The sequence below is a fragment of the Mycothermus thermophilus genome (assembly GCF_041956435.1).
Source record: "Mycothermus thermophilus strain CBS 625.91 unplaced genomic scaffold VTJ04scaffold_2, whole genome shotgun sequence".
NCBI classification, from domain to species: domain Eukaryota; kingdom Fungi; phylum Ascomycota; class Sordariomycetes; order Sordariales; family Chaetomiaceae; genus Mycothermus; species Mycothermus thermophilus.
The window spans coordinates 3,845,402-3,864,528 of record NW_027191428.1 but is presented as its reverse complement, the minus strand read 5'-3'; the positions used below and the strand labels follow the sequence as shown (position 1 = coordinate 3,864,528).

General features: G+C 56.2%; 5 protein-coding genes across 5 annotated transcripts; 1 reads left to right on the top strand and 4 right to left on the bottom strand.

Annotated features, from left to right (window-relative positions):
- Positions 1-99: 99 nt before the first annotated feature.
- Positions 100-507, top strand: VTJ04DRAFT_3582 (uncharacterized protein; the record flags this gene model as incomplete). The annotated part of the gene is made up of 2 exons (XM_069361498.1): positions 100-319; positions 383-507. The coding sequence occupies 2 exons, from the start codon at positions 100-102 to the stop codon at positions 505-507; spliced, it is 345 nt and encodes a 114-aa protein (XP_069222103.1).
- A 922-nt stretch (positions 508-1,429) lies between these two features.
- VTJ04DRAFT_3581 (uncharacterized protein) lies at positions 1,430-2,997 on the bottom strand (the record flags this gene model as incomplete). Its single annotated transcript, XM_069361497.1, has 2 exons — positions 1,430-2,751; positions 2,820-2,997. The coding sequence occupies 2 exons, from the start codon at positions 2,995-2,997 to the stop codon at positions 1,430-1,432; spliced, it is 1,500 nt and encodes a 499-aa protein (XP_069222102.1).
- A 1,025-nt stretch (positions 2,998-4,022) lies between these two features.
- On the bottom strand, positions 4,023-7,459 carry VTJ04DRAFT_3580 (uncharacterized protein; the record flags this gene model as incomplete). Its single annotated transcript, XM_069361496.1, has 3 exons — positions 4,023-5,546; positions 5,601-7,199; positions 7,328-7,459. 3 exons carry the CDS (start codon positions 7,457-7,459, stop codon positions 4,023-4,025), a joined length of 3,255 nt encoding a protein of 1,084 aa, XP_069222101.1.
- Positions 7,460-12,129: 4,670 nt separating this feature from the next.
- On the bottom strand, positions 12,130-13,486 carry VTJ04DRAFT_3579 (uncharacterized protein; the record flags this gene model as incomplete). Its single annotated transcript, XM_069361494.1, has 3 exons — positions 12,130-12,411; positions 12,527-12,723; positions 12,847-13,486. The coding sequence occupies 3 exons, from the start codon at positions 13,484-13,486 to the stop codon at positions 12,130-12,132; spliced, it is 1,119 nt and encodes a 372-aa protein (XP_069222100.1).
- Positions 13,487-13,962: 476 nt separating this feature from the next.
- Positions 13,963-18,414, bottom strand: VTJ04DRAFT_3578 (uncharacterized protein; the record flags this gene model as incomplete). The annotated part of the gene is made up of 6 exons (XM_069361493.1): positions 13,963-15,854; positions 15,880-16,085; positions 16,157-16,360; positions 16,424-17,428; positions 17,482-18,169; positions 18,225-18,414. The coding sequence occupies 6 exons, from the start codon at positions 18,412-18,414 to the stop codon at positions 13,963-13,965; spliced, it is 4,185 nt and encodes a 1,394-aa protein (XP_069222099.1).
- Positions 18,415-19,127: the final 713 nt, after the last annotated feature.

Here is a 19,127-nt window from a genome sequence, read left to right as displayed (position 1 = left end):
TCCAAGGTGCTGGATCTCGCCCTTGTTGAGGAAGATCGAAGGAGGGGATGGAGCATCGAACCACAAGCCTGAATTGAACGAAGATCTGTCAGGACAAGGATGCCTGAGAATTGCGAGTTGAATTTGATGGAGGAGAGAGAAAACAACTCGTCTGACGGGGCAGGCATAATCCCGGGTTTTCGATGTTACTTTTCTGTTTCTCCCACCTTGTTTTGCTTCTTACCTTGCTCTTATCCTCAGTTTTATCTCTTGAAATTTGAGTGGGAGGGAGTGGGAATGGATTACGAAAGAGAAGAAGCCTGTTTTATTGAGGGAGATGGTTGACGATCATCGGGTCCAAACCATCATGCTCAGACCTTAATCATACCGCTTCATGTTCTAGGCAACCGCATCTTCTATCTCTTTCGGGGGATAATGGTTCTTTTGGCGCGTTGTGTTGGGGAGAAGGAGATTGAGGGTGAGGGTGGAGGCAAGGGAGGAAGAAAAGTGGAAGGCTTTCTCCCTTGATATATTATTTCGCTGGTTTTGTTGATTTTGATACCATTTTGTTGAGCCTTGCTTTCTTGCTCGTCACTAGCTTTTACCCAGCATTCTTCTTCCGACCTTTAACCTCTTCGCGCCCTCTTTTCAGATGATACCATTAGAGAGAAAAAACAAAAGTTGGAGCTTCCTCAAGCACGCCGCACCTCAGCACTTGTTTGCTGTAGCGCAGACAGCTTCACACACACACACACACAAACAATGGAACAATCTCCTTTCTTTTTTCATGGGACGATCATAACGTGCTATGTGAGAAGCATGTTGAATACAGGTGGTGGCATGAATGTGATCTTGAATAGGGAGGGATATGGGTTGCTGTGACTGTTTGGCGGGCATGCTATGAGAGCTGGATCCAGTAACATCACCTCTACAGAGTATCTTCTCTCCCTCGGATACCCCTCTGAGCCATCGTGGGATCCCACAGCCCAGAGTGTTGAGTTGAGATGCTTTTATTTTTTGTTGCACATCTCCTGCCTCCTCTTTTCTCGTCGTCGAACCCCAGACCCCAATACATAAAGTACCCCCTGAAAACATCATGAGGGTGTCGGAGAGGACATCTAACTAGAATACAATATACCATACAATCCAAACCAAAAAAAGAAAAACGCAGCATAACGCCAAACATGCTTGCTTGCTGCCGCCTGCTTGCTCCTTTTTTTTCCCGTGCCAAGGTACGATCATGAGAAAACAACAAAGTCAACCGAAACTACATACCAGACGAAGCGCCCGACCACTCGCAAAACCCTCGAACGCCTCTAAAATGTCTCTTTTTGGGGGAATCAACAAAACCCGGGAAATAAACAAACAAACAACCTGCGCCATGCCAGCAGAGACAGAGAAAGAGATGACGTGACTATGTCATAGAAGAGAAAGAAACAAGAATATAAAATCAAGGCTCATCCCCGGCCGCATTTGGCGCCGCAGCTGTCTCGGCCGACAACATGTGCCCCGCATCAGGATCATTTGGGTGGTGGCTCAGCCGGCGCTCCGCCAGCGCGCGCTCGTTCGCGCCGCGGAACACGCGCTTGCCGACTTCGTAGCTGCTGATCATGATTGCGCAGGCGGGCGCGACACGCAGGGTGCGCGGGACGCAGCCGCGGAAGAGGCCCGGCAAGCCCTCGGTGCGGAAGATATGCCAAAGGAGGCGGACCATGTTGCGCTGCTCGGGGGGGACGTGTGTTGTGGCTGAAGAAGAGGTTTTGGCGGAGGAGGAAGTCGCGGCGTCCCGGAAAACTTGGGTCCGCGTTTTGCCGACGTCGAATGGCATGGTCACGATGCTGGCGAACCCGCCCGACGCGGCGCCGGCGATGAAGCTGTCGGTAAAGGTATCGGCGTGGTTTTCGTTGGCACGGGTGCGCGAACGGCGGCGGGCACGCTGCTCCTTGGTTTCCGCCGCTATCCTTCCTCTCTCCCAGTCGGCGGCCAGCTCCGCTTCGCGGCGCTCCGCGCGGCGGTCCCGCGCTTCAGCAAGTCTGCCCCGGATGGTCTCGTACCCCCACCAGTACATGCCCGAGAAGGGCACGTCGCGCCACAGGGTGAGGGTAAGCCCGCGCCATAGCGAGCGGTAGCCATGCGCGGCAACCATTTCGCGAACGCCCCGGAAGGTAGCGACGAGGTGGTTGCCGTGGTCGCCTCGCAGGGCCTGTAAGCGGGTGCGGAACAACTCGATGGGCGAGACGGCGGTTGCGGCGAGGACGCGCGCGGCGGATCCCGCGACGAGGGCGGTGTATTCATCGGGCACGGCGCGAGCGATTGGACTGGCACGGTTGAAGCGCAACCACTCGTAACCGGTGAAGTAGATAATGTTGGCGGGGATGGCCATGACGAGGGTCGGTGACAGGCCGCGCCACAAGGTGGTTATGCCTTCGTTGCGGGCGATCTTCCGCAGGCCGTCAAAGGTAGAGGTGAAGACGCGCTGCTGGGTTTCTTGGACAGCACATGTTACAGGATTCGGCGCGGTCATGGTGGCGGCGGATGGAGATGCAGAAATGGTTGTGGCACCAGAGAGACCGGTTGCGCCGAGTGTGCGCGGACCAAGGAAGCAAGCTTCGGAGGTATTGGTCGAGAAGAAAACTTCGCGGCAGCAAGCAGTGACGCCCAGGTCGCTCCGGAAGGGAGCGCTGGACGGCAGGGCCAGCTTTGTGAAGTCTCTTGGAGGCTGGCTGACGTTCTGGGACTGCCATCGGACGCGGACAACATCGAGAGGGGTCGCTGGAGGAGAACCAAGTCAGTCAAGGTGACCACTCATGAGTACTATATGCCAGCTCCATCCGACATACCAAGGAGGGCGGTTAACAAGCTTCCCGATGTCGCGGAAAGCATCTTCTGCCAGGCAGTGATCTCGACGGGTTCGGCGGGAGGGTCGTCAAGGGCGCCCGGAGGGGCGACGCGGTCGTGTATTATGTCATGGTTCTGGCCGGCGTTGTGCATCTCCGGGCTCCTCACGAAGGAGGCCATGGCGGTCCGGGGCGACTCTATGATCGAAGGAGAGACGATGGCATGGCCCGGCCTGAGGCGATGCGATGGCAAGCAACGCCCAGGCGGACAGAGAGGGAGAGAGAGATAGAGAAAAAGAGAGAGAGACAGAGAGAGAGCGAATCTCCCTCGGTCAGCAAGTGTTGATGTCCAGGCCGTTGGTTGTCGTTGTTATGTTTGCTGCGGCCTGGACGTTTCTTATCGGTGGCGGGGAGCCGAACAAGGAAAAAGAAACCCCGCGCCGGTTGCCAAAGACGTGCCAATTCCTCAAAGAACCGGCGTCGTCGGGTTGGTATTATTCGTATTGGTATGGCAGACCGGGGAAATGACGTGCTCCGGGAGTCGCCGGGGCTCAAGGGCGGATGCGGATGTCGGCCGGAGATATCTCACTCAAACCTTGGAAACTTGGATATCGGCGTCATGGGAGAAGAAGATTCTCGCTCGGCTGCTGAGTGGATCCGAGCCGGTATCAAAGTGGGTCAACTGCGACCCAGAGCCGCCGAAAGCCGGCAGAATGGAGCCGGGATCGGTCTTGGCACAGGCTTCTGCTTACATAACCAACCCTGAGCTTTTGACGACGGCAAGCACCTCTTTACCATCAACTGTAAGTAGGTAGCTTTCACTTAACCGGGAATCGAGCAAATATCGACATATGACACCATTCTGGAAATCCCCGAATTCCGTCCGATGCGCACCGTCGTTTGCTGCTGCCAACCAAACAATACCTGTTGTGCTATTACTATCTGCTAAGGTACCAACATAAGTTGCCTTTCAACGTAAGCTAGGCATTAATGACTTCCTCCTGAGTTTGTCTCTGTCCAAAATCTTAATGCAAATGATCAAAATTCAACATGGTAAATAAATCAGTGAAAACAATGCTTTTTCCCTCCAATTATGTAGGGTAGCTATGCTGCAGAAATGCTTGTTAAGATATCCGCTCCAAGTGAGGAAGAAAAAAAAAAAAGGAAGCCATGGTTCGACACAAGCCACCGACCACACTTGGTCCCTCAGTGCAGTCTCTCCTTCAAATACACCACCGCTGCGTATCCGGCGCAGCAGGTCCTGCTCATATTATGACCACACCATGGGCACTTGACCATTGTCGTAATGGCACCAGAAATTCCCAGCACCTTGTCCTCCACCACCGCATCTGGCTTGGCGATGCATTCGTACAACTTGGACGGCATGTCGTGGTAGAACTTGCAGTTGCAACATTCCACCAGAATCTTGGCGATGGGCCCCGTTCTCGTCTCGCCGTTAGGGACCGTCGGCCGGCCCGCTTGACCTTGCATATGCTTTGGAAGCGCCGAAAGGACTTGAGGTGATGGCGGGCTGGGAGGCATATCTTGCGTGGGCGTCTTTGGTCGTTTCAGGATAGAGACTGGCATTCCGCCCGAGGCTCGTGCGGATGGTGTTGGCGGCCTTGGAGGAGCCGACAACGAACTTGACCTGGGTGGTCGGCTTGCTTTGGAGATTGCTGGATACAGAGTGTTCGCCGAGGATTTGGAAGACGGGCCCGGTTCTGTTCCTGATGTCTCACTTGATGAGTCCCCTCCCTTGTTACGTATCGTAAAGCCCATCTCAGGGAGACGAGGAGATGTTCCCCCCAGCAGGGCTGAGCTGGACGTCGATGCCCGACGAGAGATCCGCTCTCGTCGCGTATTTCCTGGTGCGTTCTTGACACCATCCTTCTCCACACCACCTAGAATATTCACTGGCTGAGAAGCTGGCCTTGTCGGCTTTCGCGAGAAGTTCGTAATCGGCCGCTCAGGGGAGACACCGAGTTGCCCTTGGACTCCCGCCTGAGCCATCGTCGCCACAGACGTGTCGATTATCCCGGTCTTGGACTGCTCGCCAGAATGAGCGGCAATGCCTTGTCCAGTTTGAACGCTCATCCCATCTTCCATGCCCTGCTCGTCCCGATGGCCTGGATCAGCTGGTGGTGGTATCACGGTGAGTGGAGTACTGGGCGACCTGCGCTTCTGCTTTCCGGCCCTCTGTGTCGTGGCTGTGGCGCCGGGTGCTGGGTCCGGATTGCTCGGGTCAGGTTTAGGAAGGGAGGGCATGAGCCGTGTTGGCTGTGCGTTGGAAAGTCGAGGACTCGAACGCATCTCCTTCTCGGTCAGCTTCTCTTGAGTTGACACACTAGTGACGAAAGATTCTGCATCGGCTTCAATGTCGAGAGGCAGCGCTGTCCTGCTCCACTGTTCGTCCTCTCTCGTGACGGTTCGTTCATGCGTTCTGGCATCGTCCTCTTGAGGACTGCATGCCTCGCCAACGTCAGGTGTATGGAGGAGTGTCTTCTCGTCTACTTGACGTTCCTCTGCCTTGGGGACGTCATGGGTCTTGCTGGTCAACGGGGCGTCCTTGATTGACTGTGGTCGCGACGTATCCGGCGTGCTTGTTCGAGAGGGGACTGGTGAGCCATCGTCGTAGCCAGACGATGACGACGACCCTTCTGACGCCTGTGGCTCACGCTGGGGTGCCAACGTCTCCCGTTTTGTGTTTTCGGCTGGTGCTGATGTCGGGTCCTGTTGGATGTCAGGGGTGCATTGCACACAACTTTGTGGCCGGTCGTGACTCACCGATGCAGCACACAGGGTAGCCTCTCCGGCTCTGCAGGGAGGCTCAGCAGCCTCGGCCTCCGCTGCCGGGCTCGGACGCATCTGAGATCGGGCTGGGGGCGTAGGCGGCAGAGGGGTGGATGCCTTGGATTCATCCGGGCTCTTGTTTGAGGGTCCCTTGGACAGGCTCAGAGCAGCCTTGGCAACGTCTACAAGGATCCGACTCTTCTTGTTCTGAGGCTTGGACGTCGAGCCAGTGGTCTGTGTAACACTCGAATTTGCCGAATCCTGCAGTGGAGGAGGCTGCTCGGTGTTTGTGTTGTGGCGAGGACTGTTCGTGCCGCTTGGCGACGCAGGCGTGCTCACCGCTGACACTGAGCGACCAACGTCAGGAGAAGGAGAATATGGAATTGATTTGAATTTGGTGTAGTTTGCTGCGTCCGCGGCTGCCCTGACTGCTAATGGCGTCGTCAGGCTCACAAGTTTCAGAGCAACCGACTTTGCCTCCAAAGTTATTGACGAACGTCTCCCTTGGGAAACTGGACCCGTGCTGGACCTCGAAGGTGGGTAATATTGAGTAGCCTTCGCAACCACATGCTCATCAACGAGACTTGCGATGGCCCGTTGTTTGGCTTGAGCTCTCTGGTGGCTCACGTATCCGCTCGTAGAGATACTATCAGCAGAGGATGTTGTGGCCTGCGATACCTGCGGGCTCTTGGGGTCTGCTGAGTCCCGAGGACTCTCCGTGCTCTGGGTTCGGCCAGATGGAGGGGTGGAGTGGTGCCTGGGCTCTCGGCGGGGAGGCATACGGAAAGTTGGGCGGACCGGCCGGTTGTCGTTGTCTGTCAAGGTCGTAGGGTGGAGGTCCCTGTCCCCAGAGGTGTTCCTTGGCGTTTCCTGCGTCGAAGAGTCATCCTTGGAGTCTGGAATTGCACGCGGGCTGGGCATAGGAGGGCGCACTGATGCCACATGTGGAACACTATCGGTGGATGCAGCGCTAGGAGAAAGGACAAATCGATGAAGGGACTGCGTGCTTTGAAGGATGCGGCGGGTGACCAAGGACGTATCTGACAGGGAATGGTCGGCCGTCATTAACAAGTTTCGAGGGTCGGGGTCAGAAGTCGTGGTCGGTGGCGGCTTGCTCAGTCTCGCAGCGGCACGCTTCCTCGCTTCCTTGAGTTCTTTTGCTGCTTGTTCCTTTTCCTTTTTGCGACGTTCAGCTTCGAGCTTCTTCTCTTTCTTCCTTTGTCCGTAATTCTCCCAACTTGGGGACTGGCAGATGGAGGATTGGTCCGACATGCTATCTTCGTCGTCCAAAAATGTCACCTGCTTTGGATACGGCTCGTTGTGGGCGGATGCTTCGGTGTCTGAGCGGCGACCAGCGTCTTTCTTGGTGGCGTTTTCGGCTGGGTGATTTGTGTGCTTGCTGGTAGTCCCCTGAGGTATGGAAATCGACAGTTCTGGAACCGCCGCTTTGTGCCGGGCTGGCTTGACCATTGGCGATGATGTCTGTTGTAACGCAGAGCCCAGGCGTTCGGGCCGGAGAGGTGTGTGATCCTTTTGATTGGGAGGTGCTAGTGATGATGTCCGGACGGACGGTTGTCCTCGCAGCCGGTCCATCTATTGCGCGCAAACATCATGTTAGTTTCCTAGACGCAAGGTTCCGTCATTCGAGACGCACAGGACAAACAATAAGAATGCGAGAGGGCAATCGAACACAGCGGCAGGGTCTGCTTGGTAACACGCACCTTACGTTCCTTCTCCAATTCCACCAACCCCTGAAACCCGTTGGCTCTAAGGAGGTCCTCGGTCCTCCGCTCAACTTCAGCCATGGTGGACTTGGTGGCCCCAACGACGGACGGCTTGAGGAGGATGTCCATCGTGGTGAGAGAGGAAACAGCCCGTGACGGAGAGGAACCCGAAAATCAATAAATACTGGCGTTGTTCAGAGGAAACCCTCCGAACAAGCGAGCTGGGTGTGACCTGGGCAGGGCAAGGTAGGCTAACTCTGCAACTGTGGGTCATGAAAACCACGAGAGCAGCTCTGCTGAGGCAAGATGCAAGTGATGCTTAGGTAGAGCGTACTGGAGACCCCGTCAGTCCATGGCTCGGTGGGGAGAGGGGTGGAGGTGAGAAAGGGAGGGGTGCAAACAAGTCAGGCCGATTCACAGAGCACCACCTCAGCTACTACAGTAGGGCCGGGTCTCCAGATTGCTCCACGACTGGGATCCCAAGGCACGTTGACCCGTTGCATATCCCGAGCCTGACGAAGCACGGAGTCGAAGGTTCGGGCGCGCGTAGCCGCAGCAGGCTGGGTGAATGGGCCGTGTCCGGCGCCGCGGGTAAAATGCTTTTGTCGCCAATCGAGACGGCCGTCGTTTGGTGGCGAGCTCTCTTGCGCAGGCGACCTCTCTGGTGTATGATATATTACACGCATCAGAACATACCGCTGAGGGTGGCATTTGCGGGATGTGCCTCTCCCGAGATGGGGAACAAAGACGAAAAGGAGGCATGTTTGCTGCAGGCCAGCACCCCATTTTCTGCGCTGCACAGCTGGGACGCGGAGCGCATCATCGACCCGTCGCTCGACGAAGCATGCCGTGCTCTCCTGCCAGGCAGCGAATACGTAGGCTAGGCAAGGTTAGGTCGGTGGCAGGCTGGCCTTGGGTCGCGGGTCTGTGAAACTTGATGCCCATAGCTGCCGTCTCGCGAGAGGGTTGAATGCGATGTGTTCTGATGGCCATGTTCGCCAGGAATAAAGGGCTGCTGATCAACACGAGGGCGCAGACCTTTCACCGCCTGGGATACGGTCAAGACAGGCACGGTCGGGGCGCCAGAGACGGCACCTTGCATCGGCGTTGGGCGAACTGTGCCTGGGTTTCTATTCTGCTCGACTGAAGTGGCACAAGGCGAGCTGTCGAGAACGAGGATCCCGGGACGGAGCGCTGCGGACGGTGACACACGGCCAAACAGCCACCATCAAGCCGCAGGTCACAAACGGAGAATCCAGGGTTGATCTGGACGGAACTGCGGGCTTGGAAGCGAGGAAGCCCGGGAACAAACATTGAACGCACGCACGTATTGGCGAAGATGGAATGGGGAAGAACAGGGAAGTAAAATAAAAATAAAAACGGGAGCGGGAAATCCAATGACGGAAGCAAGCACCAAGACCCAGGTGAGCCACCTGGTGGTTACTTCCTTCCGAACGAACCCACGCAACTTGCAAATCTGCCACATCTTGGCACCATGTTTTTTTGTTTGCACCTTTTTTCCCCCAAGTTTGTGAGGAAGGCACACCGGGCCAAACTTTGTTCACCCCGCATCCCGCTGCCAGAGAATCCCAGCCAAGACTTAGGTACCGACCCAGGTTGTGGCAGGAAATGGGGACGCCAAAGACTCAAGAAGCTCGAAGGAGGAAGCGGGTAGACCTCAGGTGGTCACCGGGTGAATTCTTTCGTCATTCCACCTTCGGACATCCGGGTGGACAGTTTCGTCTCTCAACCTATAGTAGGCAGAACCGCCCTTACTACACCCAGACAATGGAGCGTCTGCTTCTAGCTCGTGGCGTTTGTATGTACTAAGGTATGCATAGCTAGTCGCCAGGTACCTGACTTGACATCCGACAATGGACCTGTGCTGCCCGGCTAATGGCGACATCTCGGGGAATGTTTGGGTGTAGGAAGTGGACCCTTGAGCGGTTCATGCTGTCTTTATGGTGTATCAACCTCACCCTTCCACCCTCAAGCGCCCACATTGCTGTTCCATGTCAGAGTCATGGCTAGCCGCTCTCGGTCCGGCTAACACTCCGTCAACCGCGGCCGATGCCTGCAGTCTGGGAGGAACCAGATCGACTGCGGCAGGATAGGCCCACATTGTTCTAACACGATGGGTTTGGATGGGGCCCGGACATCAGGTAGCATGACCATCACGAGTGTGTCATTGTTCTCGACACCTGCGTTCTCGAGTTCCGTAACACCCCAGCCCACAGAAACGACGCAAGCACACAGGGATTGCCGAACAATGGCGCCATTTTTCTCGCTGTGCACAACAGCTACGAAGTACACAACTAGAAGAATCGACTTGCCCGCTCCCGCTGGCTCTCCGCAACTTCTCTCCAGGAAGACGATCTCTTAGCTCGGCGATGGCGAGTTTCCCCCTGCAGTGTGCGGCACCACCGAGACACAAACTCAGGGAAACCCGAGGCGTCCCATGCGCTTGGGAACACTTGGCTAGGAATGCCTAGAGATACTTGTGTGTCTTGTCCGTCTGGGCAGTCTCTGGGCAAAGCTGGGCAAGACCTGGGTCTCGGCTCGCCTCCAGGCCCTTGGGGAGCTCCCGCATGGCAATTCAATCATGGTGTTGACATCAGACTTCTCCGTGGCATTTTGGTGGAGACTCCAGACCCACGATGCTTGAAATGTCACGTCTTGCGCAGCAATATCCTGGTCGGCAGCAAGGCACGATATTAGCCAGCACTTTTCCCACCACACGGCCGCCAAATATCCCGCCCACACGTTCTCCTCCAGCTGAGGCCATCTCGTTGGTGGCCTTCCTTTGCGAAAACAAATGCCCATAGATTAAGGGTTACGCGTCAGTCATCCAAACATTCTCCATGACTTTCTTCCCGTCTCTGCGCTCGCTTGAGGCCCAGCTTCGCCCCTTTATTTGCTTGCTGAGCCCGGTTGACACCCCACCCAATAACTAACCATCTGCTTTCCGACAGGCACCAACCCCACGGGGAACTCGTGCGGAGCTATTCTTATTAACAAAGGTGTGTCCAGTTAATATGTTCGACTCAGCCGGCTCTCGGCAAGGGGGTGGCATGGATGTGAAGTCGCCATGTTGTGCTGAGGTAATGTTTGCCATAGTTTGACCCGGCCGCTCCGATGATGGGGTCAGAATCCAAGTCCAGGTTGGTGCGGATCAGAAAGCATCGGTAGGCTCACCGCGGCAATATCCCTCATTGCCGACGTCGGTTCCACAATATACCAGGAGGCCCAAGCCCGCCTGGCCACCGCTTCCGACGCGGAAACTTTTACGATCATTGGTAATGATGGTGTGCCTGTGGCGGTGATGGCAGAAGACGTAGTAAGCCAGGAACGCTCAGGCACAGAGACGCCCAATGACACCCACCAGGTTGTGTGAGGGAACCAGCCGACGGTCCGTCAGACATATCGCACTACCGAAGCTTAGTCAGGTGACATAGATCTGCATACTACCAGATCTAAATTCTTACGGAATGCTTGAATAGGGTACCCTGATGATTCCAGTCCGACCTGGCTTCGAGGAACGTCGAAACACTCGTTCGGATCTTTACCCGGACCGCTGACACCTGTGTGGTCACTGTTCGCATTCGGGCCGCTCTTCGCGTTTAGATGTGGGTGCTCTGCGTCTTCCCGTTCATGTACTTTACATACACAACATAGATCTCAGAGAACTGGAACATGAAAACCTTTGGGATTCCGACCAGGGTTGCGTTGAGAGGTACCAAATGCCGAACCGGGGCAACATCGAGAGCCCGGAATCCACCATGATGATCTTCATCAACATCGACAAGTAATTTGGATAAACAATGGAGAGATCGAACTGCCGTAGGCCCCCCCGTCGACGATCAATATGTAGCCACAGCTCCATTTTCTCTTGAGGCCTTGGCTTACCCGACCCTCCGCAGTCGCTGCGCCTTGACCACCTTCCAACTTGATGCCAGTGCAGCGCCATATGAGCACCTCGGAATTGTCATCATGTCATCATTCGCCTCATGGAAAATTTTGCTATGAGCCGGCATCCACGCCCCCAAAGTAAACGCGCGTCCTCCTCCACCGGTGTGATTTTATCATCGCGAGCTGCAGAAACCAGACCCCTCAGTGGCTTACACCAGAACTCCCGTCGGTTGTGAATATTTGCCCATTGCGAGGTATACAGCTTTCCAAACCATATCACTTACTATCCGGACCTCACTGGCATCCTGGATCTGAACAACCGCACAAACAGCCCAGGACACCGAGGGTATCATGGTGGACAGACAAACTGCGCATGAACCATGGCAGAATGTAACCTGAACGCGTCACATACGGGGACCTCAGGTTATACAGCATTTAATGACCACATGCTCAAATAACCACGGACATGCTTTTATAGCCCCGGGAAAACATCGTCCCGTTGGGAGTTTGACCCGGAGGTTGATCCCGGGCCCGCTCCGTATCTCCGGGACCCACTCCTCCGGAGTCATCGGAGTCTAGCCCGAATAGGAAAACACCTGCCGGGCTGGGCCCGGGACCCAAGACAAACACATCACCAAACAGCAAGATGTGCAAGCAACATACCTAGAGAAACATAAAAATAAATCGACAAATGTAGGAGAGTAAGAATCATCGATGCCCTAACAGAAAGTTTTAATAGCCGGAACTAAATTTTAGTAACCGAAACAAAAGTTTTTTTTCTCCCTTACCTAAAGCATACCTGACAGCCCAAGTAGAAACACAACGAAAGGAAAACGGACAAAGAAAAAGAAAAAAAAACAGCCAACGTACTCAGTAAAAATAAGGCAGTCCTAAAACCAACCTTCCTCCTCCGGTTCCACCCTTCCCTCCCAAACATCCCGCATCGCCGCCGCAAAGTCGCGGAACCGCCGCGGCGCCGTTCCAGTCATTGCCAGCACGGCATCGTTGGTCCGCTCCTCGGCGCCGAACTTGACCGCCGTCTCCATGGCGCCGAGCAGCCGCGCGTAGTCTTCGGGCATGCCGTAGGCACGGTGCCGCCGCTCCAGCTCCGACGCGTGCAAGGGGACATGGACGACGCGCCGACCGAGGACTTGGGTTAGGATTTGAGCGATCTGGTTGCGTTGATTCGCATGTGTGAGCACGCGAAAGATTAACAGGAGCAACCGAAAAGGGGGAAGACAAGAGAGATAACATGGGGATTTGGTGACAGAGGGAAGAGCAACGTACATCTCCATACGACAGCAGCTCGGGTCCTAGGACTTGATACTCGGTGTTGGGCGGGTCCGGGTCGGTGAGCGCGCGAGCAGCCACCGCGGCAACGTCGTCGGCCGATACCCAAGGAATCCGGCCTTCGCCAGTGGCCGAGTAGATCTTGCTCTCGTTTCGGATGGCGTTGACGTGCGCAGGGAAGGTCGAGAAGTTCTCTATGGGCAAGAAAAATAGGCAATCGGCAGTTAGTTCAAGAGATACCACCAAGTGCAAAATCCGGGGCATACACCGGGTAAGATTCACAAAAGCACGAGACATAGTCCTGTAAAAATACACACCTTGAACCCAACCCCCTTCAACCACCGCCCACTCCACCTCCCCCCTCCCTCCCATCTCCCTCAAATACGCCTGCACCTTTCCCAACGGACCACCGCCGCTGCCCCTTCTCCCTGTCCCCGTCCCCGCTCCTGCTCCCGCTACCTCCGCCAGCGGCAGCGAGGACGAAAACGCGCTTTGCAGCACGAACCGCCTCGCCCCGCGCTCCCTCGCCAGAGCGACAAAATGCGTCATGGCGCCCTCGGCGGCGCGCAGCGAGGCCGGCGCGGAGAGGTACACGGCGCGGACGGGCGGCCAGCGCGGCTGCTGGTCAGGGGGCGTTAGGGGCGGGGTGTACGAGGTGGCAGATGAAGTCGATAATGGACGGGGGTTATAGGCGAAGGGGTTTTCCCAGGTTGTGGGGTCGTCCCAGTCGAAGTGGACGTGGTGGACGTTGTTATTGTTGTTGTTATTTTGGTCTTCATGGCTGTGGCTGGAGTGGTCGCGGCAGGCGATGAGGATGGTGGGCAGGTTATCGGAGGGTTCTGGAAACGAGGCGGATGTGTAGAAGGAGGACGCAAGCTTCCGGACCAAACGGCGGCCGATGGGGCCTGAGCCGCCGAGGATGAGGATGGATGCGGGCGAGGATGACGGAGAGGCCATCGCGGCGATGCAGTGCAAGCCGGCAGACTTGTTGAAGGCTGGCCTGTCGATGGGATGTTGAAGCAGTTGGATGTTTGTTTTGCGAGTCGACGGATGGAATGTCCGTCCAACACGAGATGCACAGAGCGGAGGTGATGTCATCGTCTCGATCTTCCGACCAATAGGGAAACGTCCGGGTGTTTGATAATTGCCTAATCCGGCGTTGGTGGGGTGATGCGGGAGGAGCAACACCACCAGGAACATATTCTAGAACTTTGTCGAGCTTCAGGTGCCTGTGTAACAAACTTCAGCATTGCTCAACTTCTCAGATATGTGCAGTCCTTGTGTGAGATATAGGTATATTTTGCTATTTTCTGCACTCAGATTCGGACCCCATCTGTAGATTATCTCACCATCAGCTGTCCAAAACATAAATCAGTCAAGAAAACAACCAACCCACAAGACCATTCAAAAGGATATCACTCCAGCCCTGACACTTACGCACTCCCCCTCCCACCTGGCCCGGAGATCTTCAAACTCTCCTCAATCGCCCTCCTCAAATCTTCGTCCTCTTCCTCCTCACTCCTCGCCCCCAACGTCTCTCTCACTTCTTCACCGCCACCACCAACAACACTCTCTTTTCCTTTCCCATCACCGCCAGACTCCATCATCAACTTCCTTCTCCTGAACTCCTCCTCGGCAAGGCTCTGCCGCTTGACGTACTCGAGCACAATCTCCTCCTCAGTCCGCTGACGTTCCAGCTCGTCGGTGCGTGCACGATACTCGCGTTCGGATTCGGCGATGGCGCGGCGAAGTTGGGCTTCCTCGTCTTCTTCTTCCGCATTGGCATCAACGCGAGCTTTGTTACCTCCCTCGCTTGCAGACATCGTTGGTTGTGAAACGGCTACGGCTGTGAATGTGTTGGCACTAGGAGGAGGCAGAGGGGTAGTGCTGCCGTCAGGTCTAGTATGGGCGCTGGTGTCACTGCCAGATGGCTGGGCAGTGGCCGGGGCTGTGGTTGATGAGGATGGCTGCCCGGAACTGTCCTTCAGGATAGCGACGTAATCCTCGTCATCACCGTCATCTCCAACTCCCCATTTCTCCTGTTGTTGCCTCTGCAACTCGCGCCAGCGCATCTCCAGCTCATGTTGCCGCATGCTTTGCCGCACGGCCTCCTCAATCAGCTGTTGGTACTCCTCATCTGTGACATTGGTCCAATCCTCGTCAGTTGGCGTCGGCTGCAGGTCCTCGAAACTGCTGCTGCTGCTGCTGCTCCGGGAATGGCCACGGAGCGGCCTCTTTTGGTCCGCTACCCAGCTCCTGTTCTGGTCTTGTTGCTGACCAGGAGGAGGAGCCGTGTACTGAGGCGGTTGCTGTTCTTGTTGTTGCTGTTGTTCTTGCTGTTGCTGAAGCTGCTGTCGCTGCTGCTGGGCTACTCTCCTCAGCTCCATAACACTTGCTCTCACCGCCGCCTCGATTCGGGCGTCCTCCTCCGGGTCGCCGGTCGACGTCTCCTGTACGGACTGTTGGATGGCACGCTCAATTGCCTCAGTGTCATCTTCGAAGGTCGGGAAGCTTGACGTAGAGCTGGCGGCTGTCTGCGAGTAAGTCTGCGCTTGCCCACTACTCGTCCCCTGAGCAGTGGAGGTATTGGGAGTGGTATTGCTGGCCGCGGTGAGACTGCTACTGCTCCGCGAGCGTCGTCTGTACCATGAACCCCTCGGCAATCCCAAGAATTTCGACCTGTCGGGACTCATGGGATCCGGACTCGTAGTCATAGCCTGCTCTTCCAACAACCGCCTCTGCTCCTCCTCCGCCCGTTCTGCCTGGGCGCGCTCCAACTCCTTCTGCTCCTTTTGCTTGAGCATGTAATACCCCTTGAGCTCATCACGCTTGGAATTCCAACGAGCGAGAATGTCCATGCGCTCTGCCTCAGTCGCCGCCGCAAATTCCTCCTCGCCCTGGCGCATGCGCGAGGCGATGATGTAATTCGTGGCGCTTCGGGCAAAGAACCGGTTGCGCATCTCAATACTGACGCCCTGTGCAGTATAGGCAGGGAGGGCAAAAACGGCGGAGGCGGTCTTGAGGAAGACGCCGCCTAGTCCCTTGCCGACGCCTTTGACAAACCCGACGCCGCCTTCCTTCTCTGCGCCACGCCACGGGTGCGTCACCAGTCCTGCGAGACCGTCGTAGAAGCCCAGGCCGAACTCCTTGCCGGCGACTTTGAGGCCGCTCCGGAGGCCAGTCACCTTTTCGACTGGTCGCACCGTATCGTCGTTGTAGAGTTTCGGCGCGTTACGGAAACCGCGCGCAAGCCCAAGGCAGGTGTTGGTGTAGAACTTCACGCCCGCACTGGCAATGCGGCCAGCCCCTTTGCCTGCGGCCACCGCTACGTCAATGTTAGAAGGCTTCACAGGCGCCGAGTCGGGAGTGGGTGTTGGCGAACGCGATGTTGGTGAGCGAGGCGTCGTCGGTCGAGGCGTTGTCGGGCGATCCCTGGTTGATTGAGGTGAGAGGCTGGTTGTGCTTGCTGAGAATTGGGAAATAGGCAAAGACTCGACCGAGGCTGCCGCCGCCCCTGGAGGCAGAGGCGAGAAGGTAGTTTGGTCCGAGGTGGAACCTGCACGTTGGTGTGAGGTCGAAACGCTTCCCACAGACGTCCTCGACGTAGATGCTGATGTCAAGGCGTACGTCTGAGTAGACTGAGCAGACTCATCCTTGGAGCCCTTGCTCTTATGCTTGCTATTAGCTCTGGAATAAGCCCGATTGAACACTTCTCGAGGGAAGTCCGCTATGGCCATGGTGAAGTTGCTCATGTCTCCGAGAAGCGCAATGACCACGGCCGAGATAGGATCCCAAGGCTGATCGTCCGTATTGTACTCGGCCGGGCGGTAGCTGTACAAGCATGAATTAGCACAAAGCATCTCACTCAAAGAAGAAAACACACACGCCACATACAGTTTGAGATCTGAGTACTTGAGCCAGCCCTGCTTAACCAAGACTGCCGCCGCCAGTGTGCTCAGACGAACTTGGGACCGCCTGACGCGCCATACAGCGACCCGGCTCGGTGCCAACGAGCATCGCAACTTATCGGTATCCAAAAACTCATGGAAAGTCTTTCCGCCAATGTCGGCGCCCTTCTCCTGTTTGATCTTGGCACCGAGCTCCCGTGCGCGCGCTTGCGTCTCGGGTTTAAGGGCAAACTCAATGGCCTCAGCCAGCTTTTCCGGAGTGAGCTTCTTGAAGGGAATCGGCGCGGGACCAGCACCGGCTCTGGCCACCATGGAGCCCCAGAAGATCTGGTCGCCGAAGAAGGGCACGATGACGGTGGGCTTCCCAGCCATGATTCCGGCGGCGGTAGTACCGGCGCCGCCATGGTGGACAACCGCGGACACCCGCTTAAAGAGCCAGTCATGAGGGCAGTTCCCAAGCATGAAAACACCTTCAGGAATGTCGGCCGCGTCGCCGCCGATGCCGCCCCAGCCCTTGGAGACAATTGCGCGGACGCCCGACTTGATGATGGCGCGGAAGACGGTCTGCGTGAGCTTGTCAGGCTTGTCGACCACAATGGACCCGAAGCCAATGTAGACAGGGGGTGGGCCGGCGGCTAGGAAGGCGGCGAGGGAGGGGTCAGGAGTGTAATTTGACTCGAGGTTGAGGAAGTAGAAACCCGAGACGGCGATCTCAGCGGGCCAATCGGACGGCTTGGGCGTCAGGGCGGGTGACCAGCAGTAGGTGGTGGGAATGCGCAGCCTGGTCAACAACCCGGGTCCCCACATGAGGGAGATGGGCTCGAGTTCGAGGGTGTTGGTGCGGAACCGGTTGATGACGTCTCCGAGACCTTGCCAGGTCAGCATCTCAACCATGGCATACGAGACATAGTTGGTGATAGCGGCGTCGGTATTGGTGGCGACGATATCAGCAAGCGGATGCGGGAAGGACTTGGTAGGTGTCCAAGGCATGCTGGAGAATTGTCAGGAGTCACGTTTTGATGATGCCAGGAGACAAGCACGTACGTGAACATCATATGGAGCGGAATGCCCAGCTTTTCCGCGATATGAATGTGAGCAAAGCTGGGAGGATTCGCGATGATCGCATCGGCCACAAAGGGCCGGGCATTTGGATCGCCGGAGAGAGGGAACTGTTCGTTGACTTGATCATTACTTTGGGGAAAAACTGGCTCAACGCCCATGCCGTCGCCGGCCTCTATGCATGATCTCCAGCAACCGTTCAAGATTTCTTGAATCTCGCGACGGCGCTTTTTGATGTCGCCACTCTTGAGGGAGTCGAAGCCGGGAAGGAGACCAGGGTTCTTGACCATAAAGGCCATCAGCTGAGCGGGGTCGCCGCCAATGTTGAAGAACTCGAGCCCATTCTCCTCGACGAAAGACTTGAAGGTGGCATGAGTGGCTAGGCGGACGCGGTGGCCGTATGTATCACGCAGCACCTGGCCGAGAGCCACAAACGGCTGAACGTCGCCTCGCGAGCCAACGATTTGAATTACGACATTGAGACGAGGCGGGGGCGTCTGGCCTGGCTGACCGCCCAAACTCGGAGGGATGTAAGGGGGAGGGAGTGATGCCGCCGAAGCGGATCGATGAGGAGCCTGTGTCTCGGCGCGGAGCTGCCTTGAAATGGCCGGGGCCAGGAGCTCTGATAGACGTCTGTTTTTCTCGTTGATGTGAATGTTGATGCGGCCATCGGCTAAGTGTGGATGTCAGTCACTCGCTGCGATAACAAAAAAACGATTCTGACTCACCAGTGACAGCGGCATTGGCGTTGAATCCAGCCTGAGAGAATCGGATTTGCTCCTGTTGCTCGTCATAGGCGGGTGGTGGGACATCTACATTCACGCCATCCAAGTCCTCTTCGATGGGGACGGTGTTTGTCCTCCCCGTCAAGGGATCCTCAATGATCCTCCTTGGCGGACGATGCTCGCCGTTGTTCATGATGGAAAAAATGACGGAAGCACCAGGATGACAATGAGGCTGAGTGGCAGTTCAAGAGTTGATGTTCCGGATTTCTCACTCGACCTCGGTAGAAGGGGCAGGCCTGATAAGTTGGGTAGAGTGTTGTCGACGACCAGGCTAGGGCTGAGCTGTGAGACAGTCCTTTGTATCACTCAACTCGACATGCTGATTCGAGAGGGTCCTGGGGAGGTTGGGATGAGAGAGTAGGGCTCCTCCTATGCCAATAAAGAGACGGCCAGACTAGACACACGTGGTGGTCTTGAACGGCGATTTACTGCCGGCGTCTGCAAGAGAGGGGGGCGAGAGGTTCAGGCTGACGAGATGTTGGTGGTGGCTGGAAGGTTGGTGGGACAAAGAACAGCTATTCGCGGGACCTGAACGCGATCTGTATACCTCGATGGGAGTAAAGCCTGGGGAATATGTATGTATAAGTATAAAGCAGAGACTTTGCATCTATGAGGTAATAAGTCAGTGGAGGTCAGGTCAGGCACCGTTACAGGGCCGAAGCAGAAAGCATGCATGCGGCCCGCAACGGAGACGCTGAGGCGGGATTGAAGATGTGTGTTGATGCCGAGCTGAGCGGTCGGGTACAGAGATCCACACATCCAATGCATGGAGCGCTACGTACAGAGCAAACTGTATGCGTATCTCTCCTTCCAACACGGCGCCAACGTGGCGGTGCTGGCCCCGAT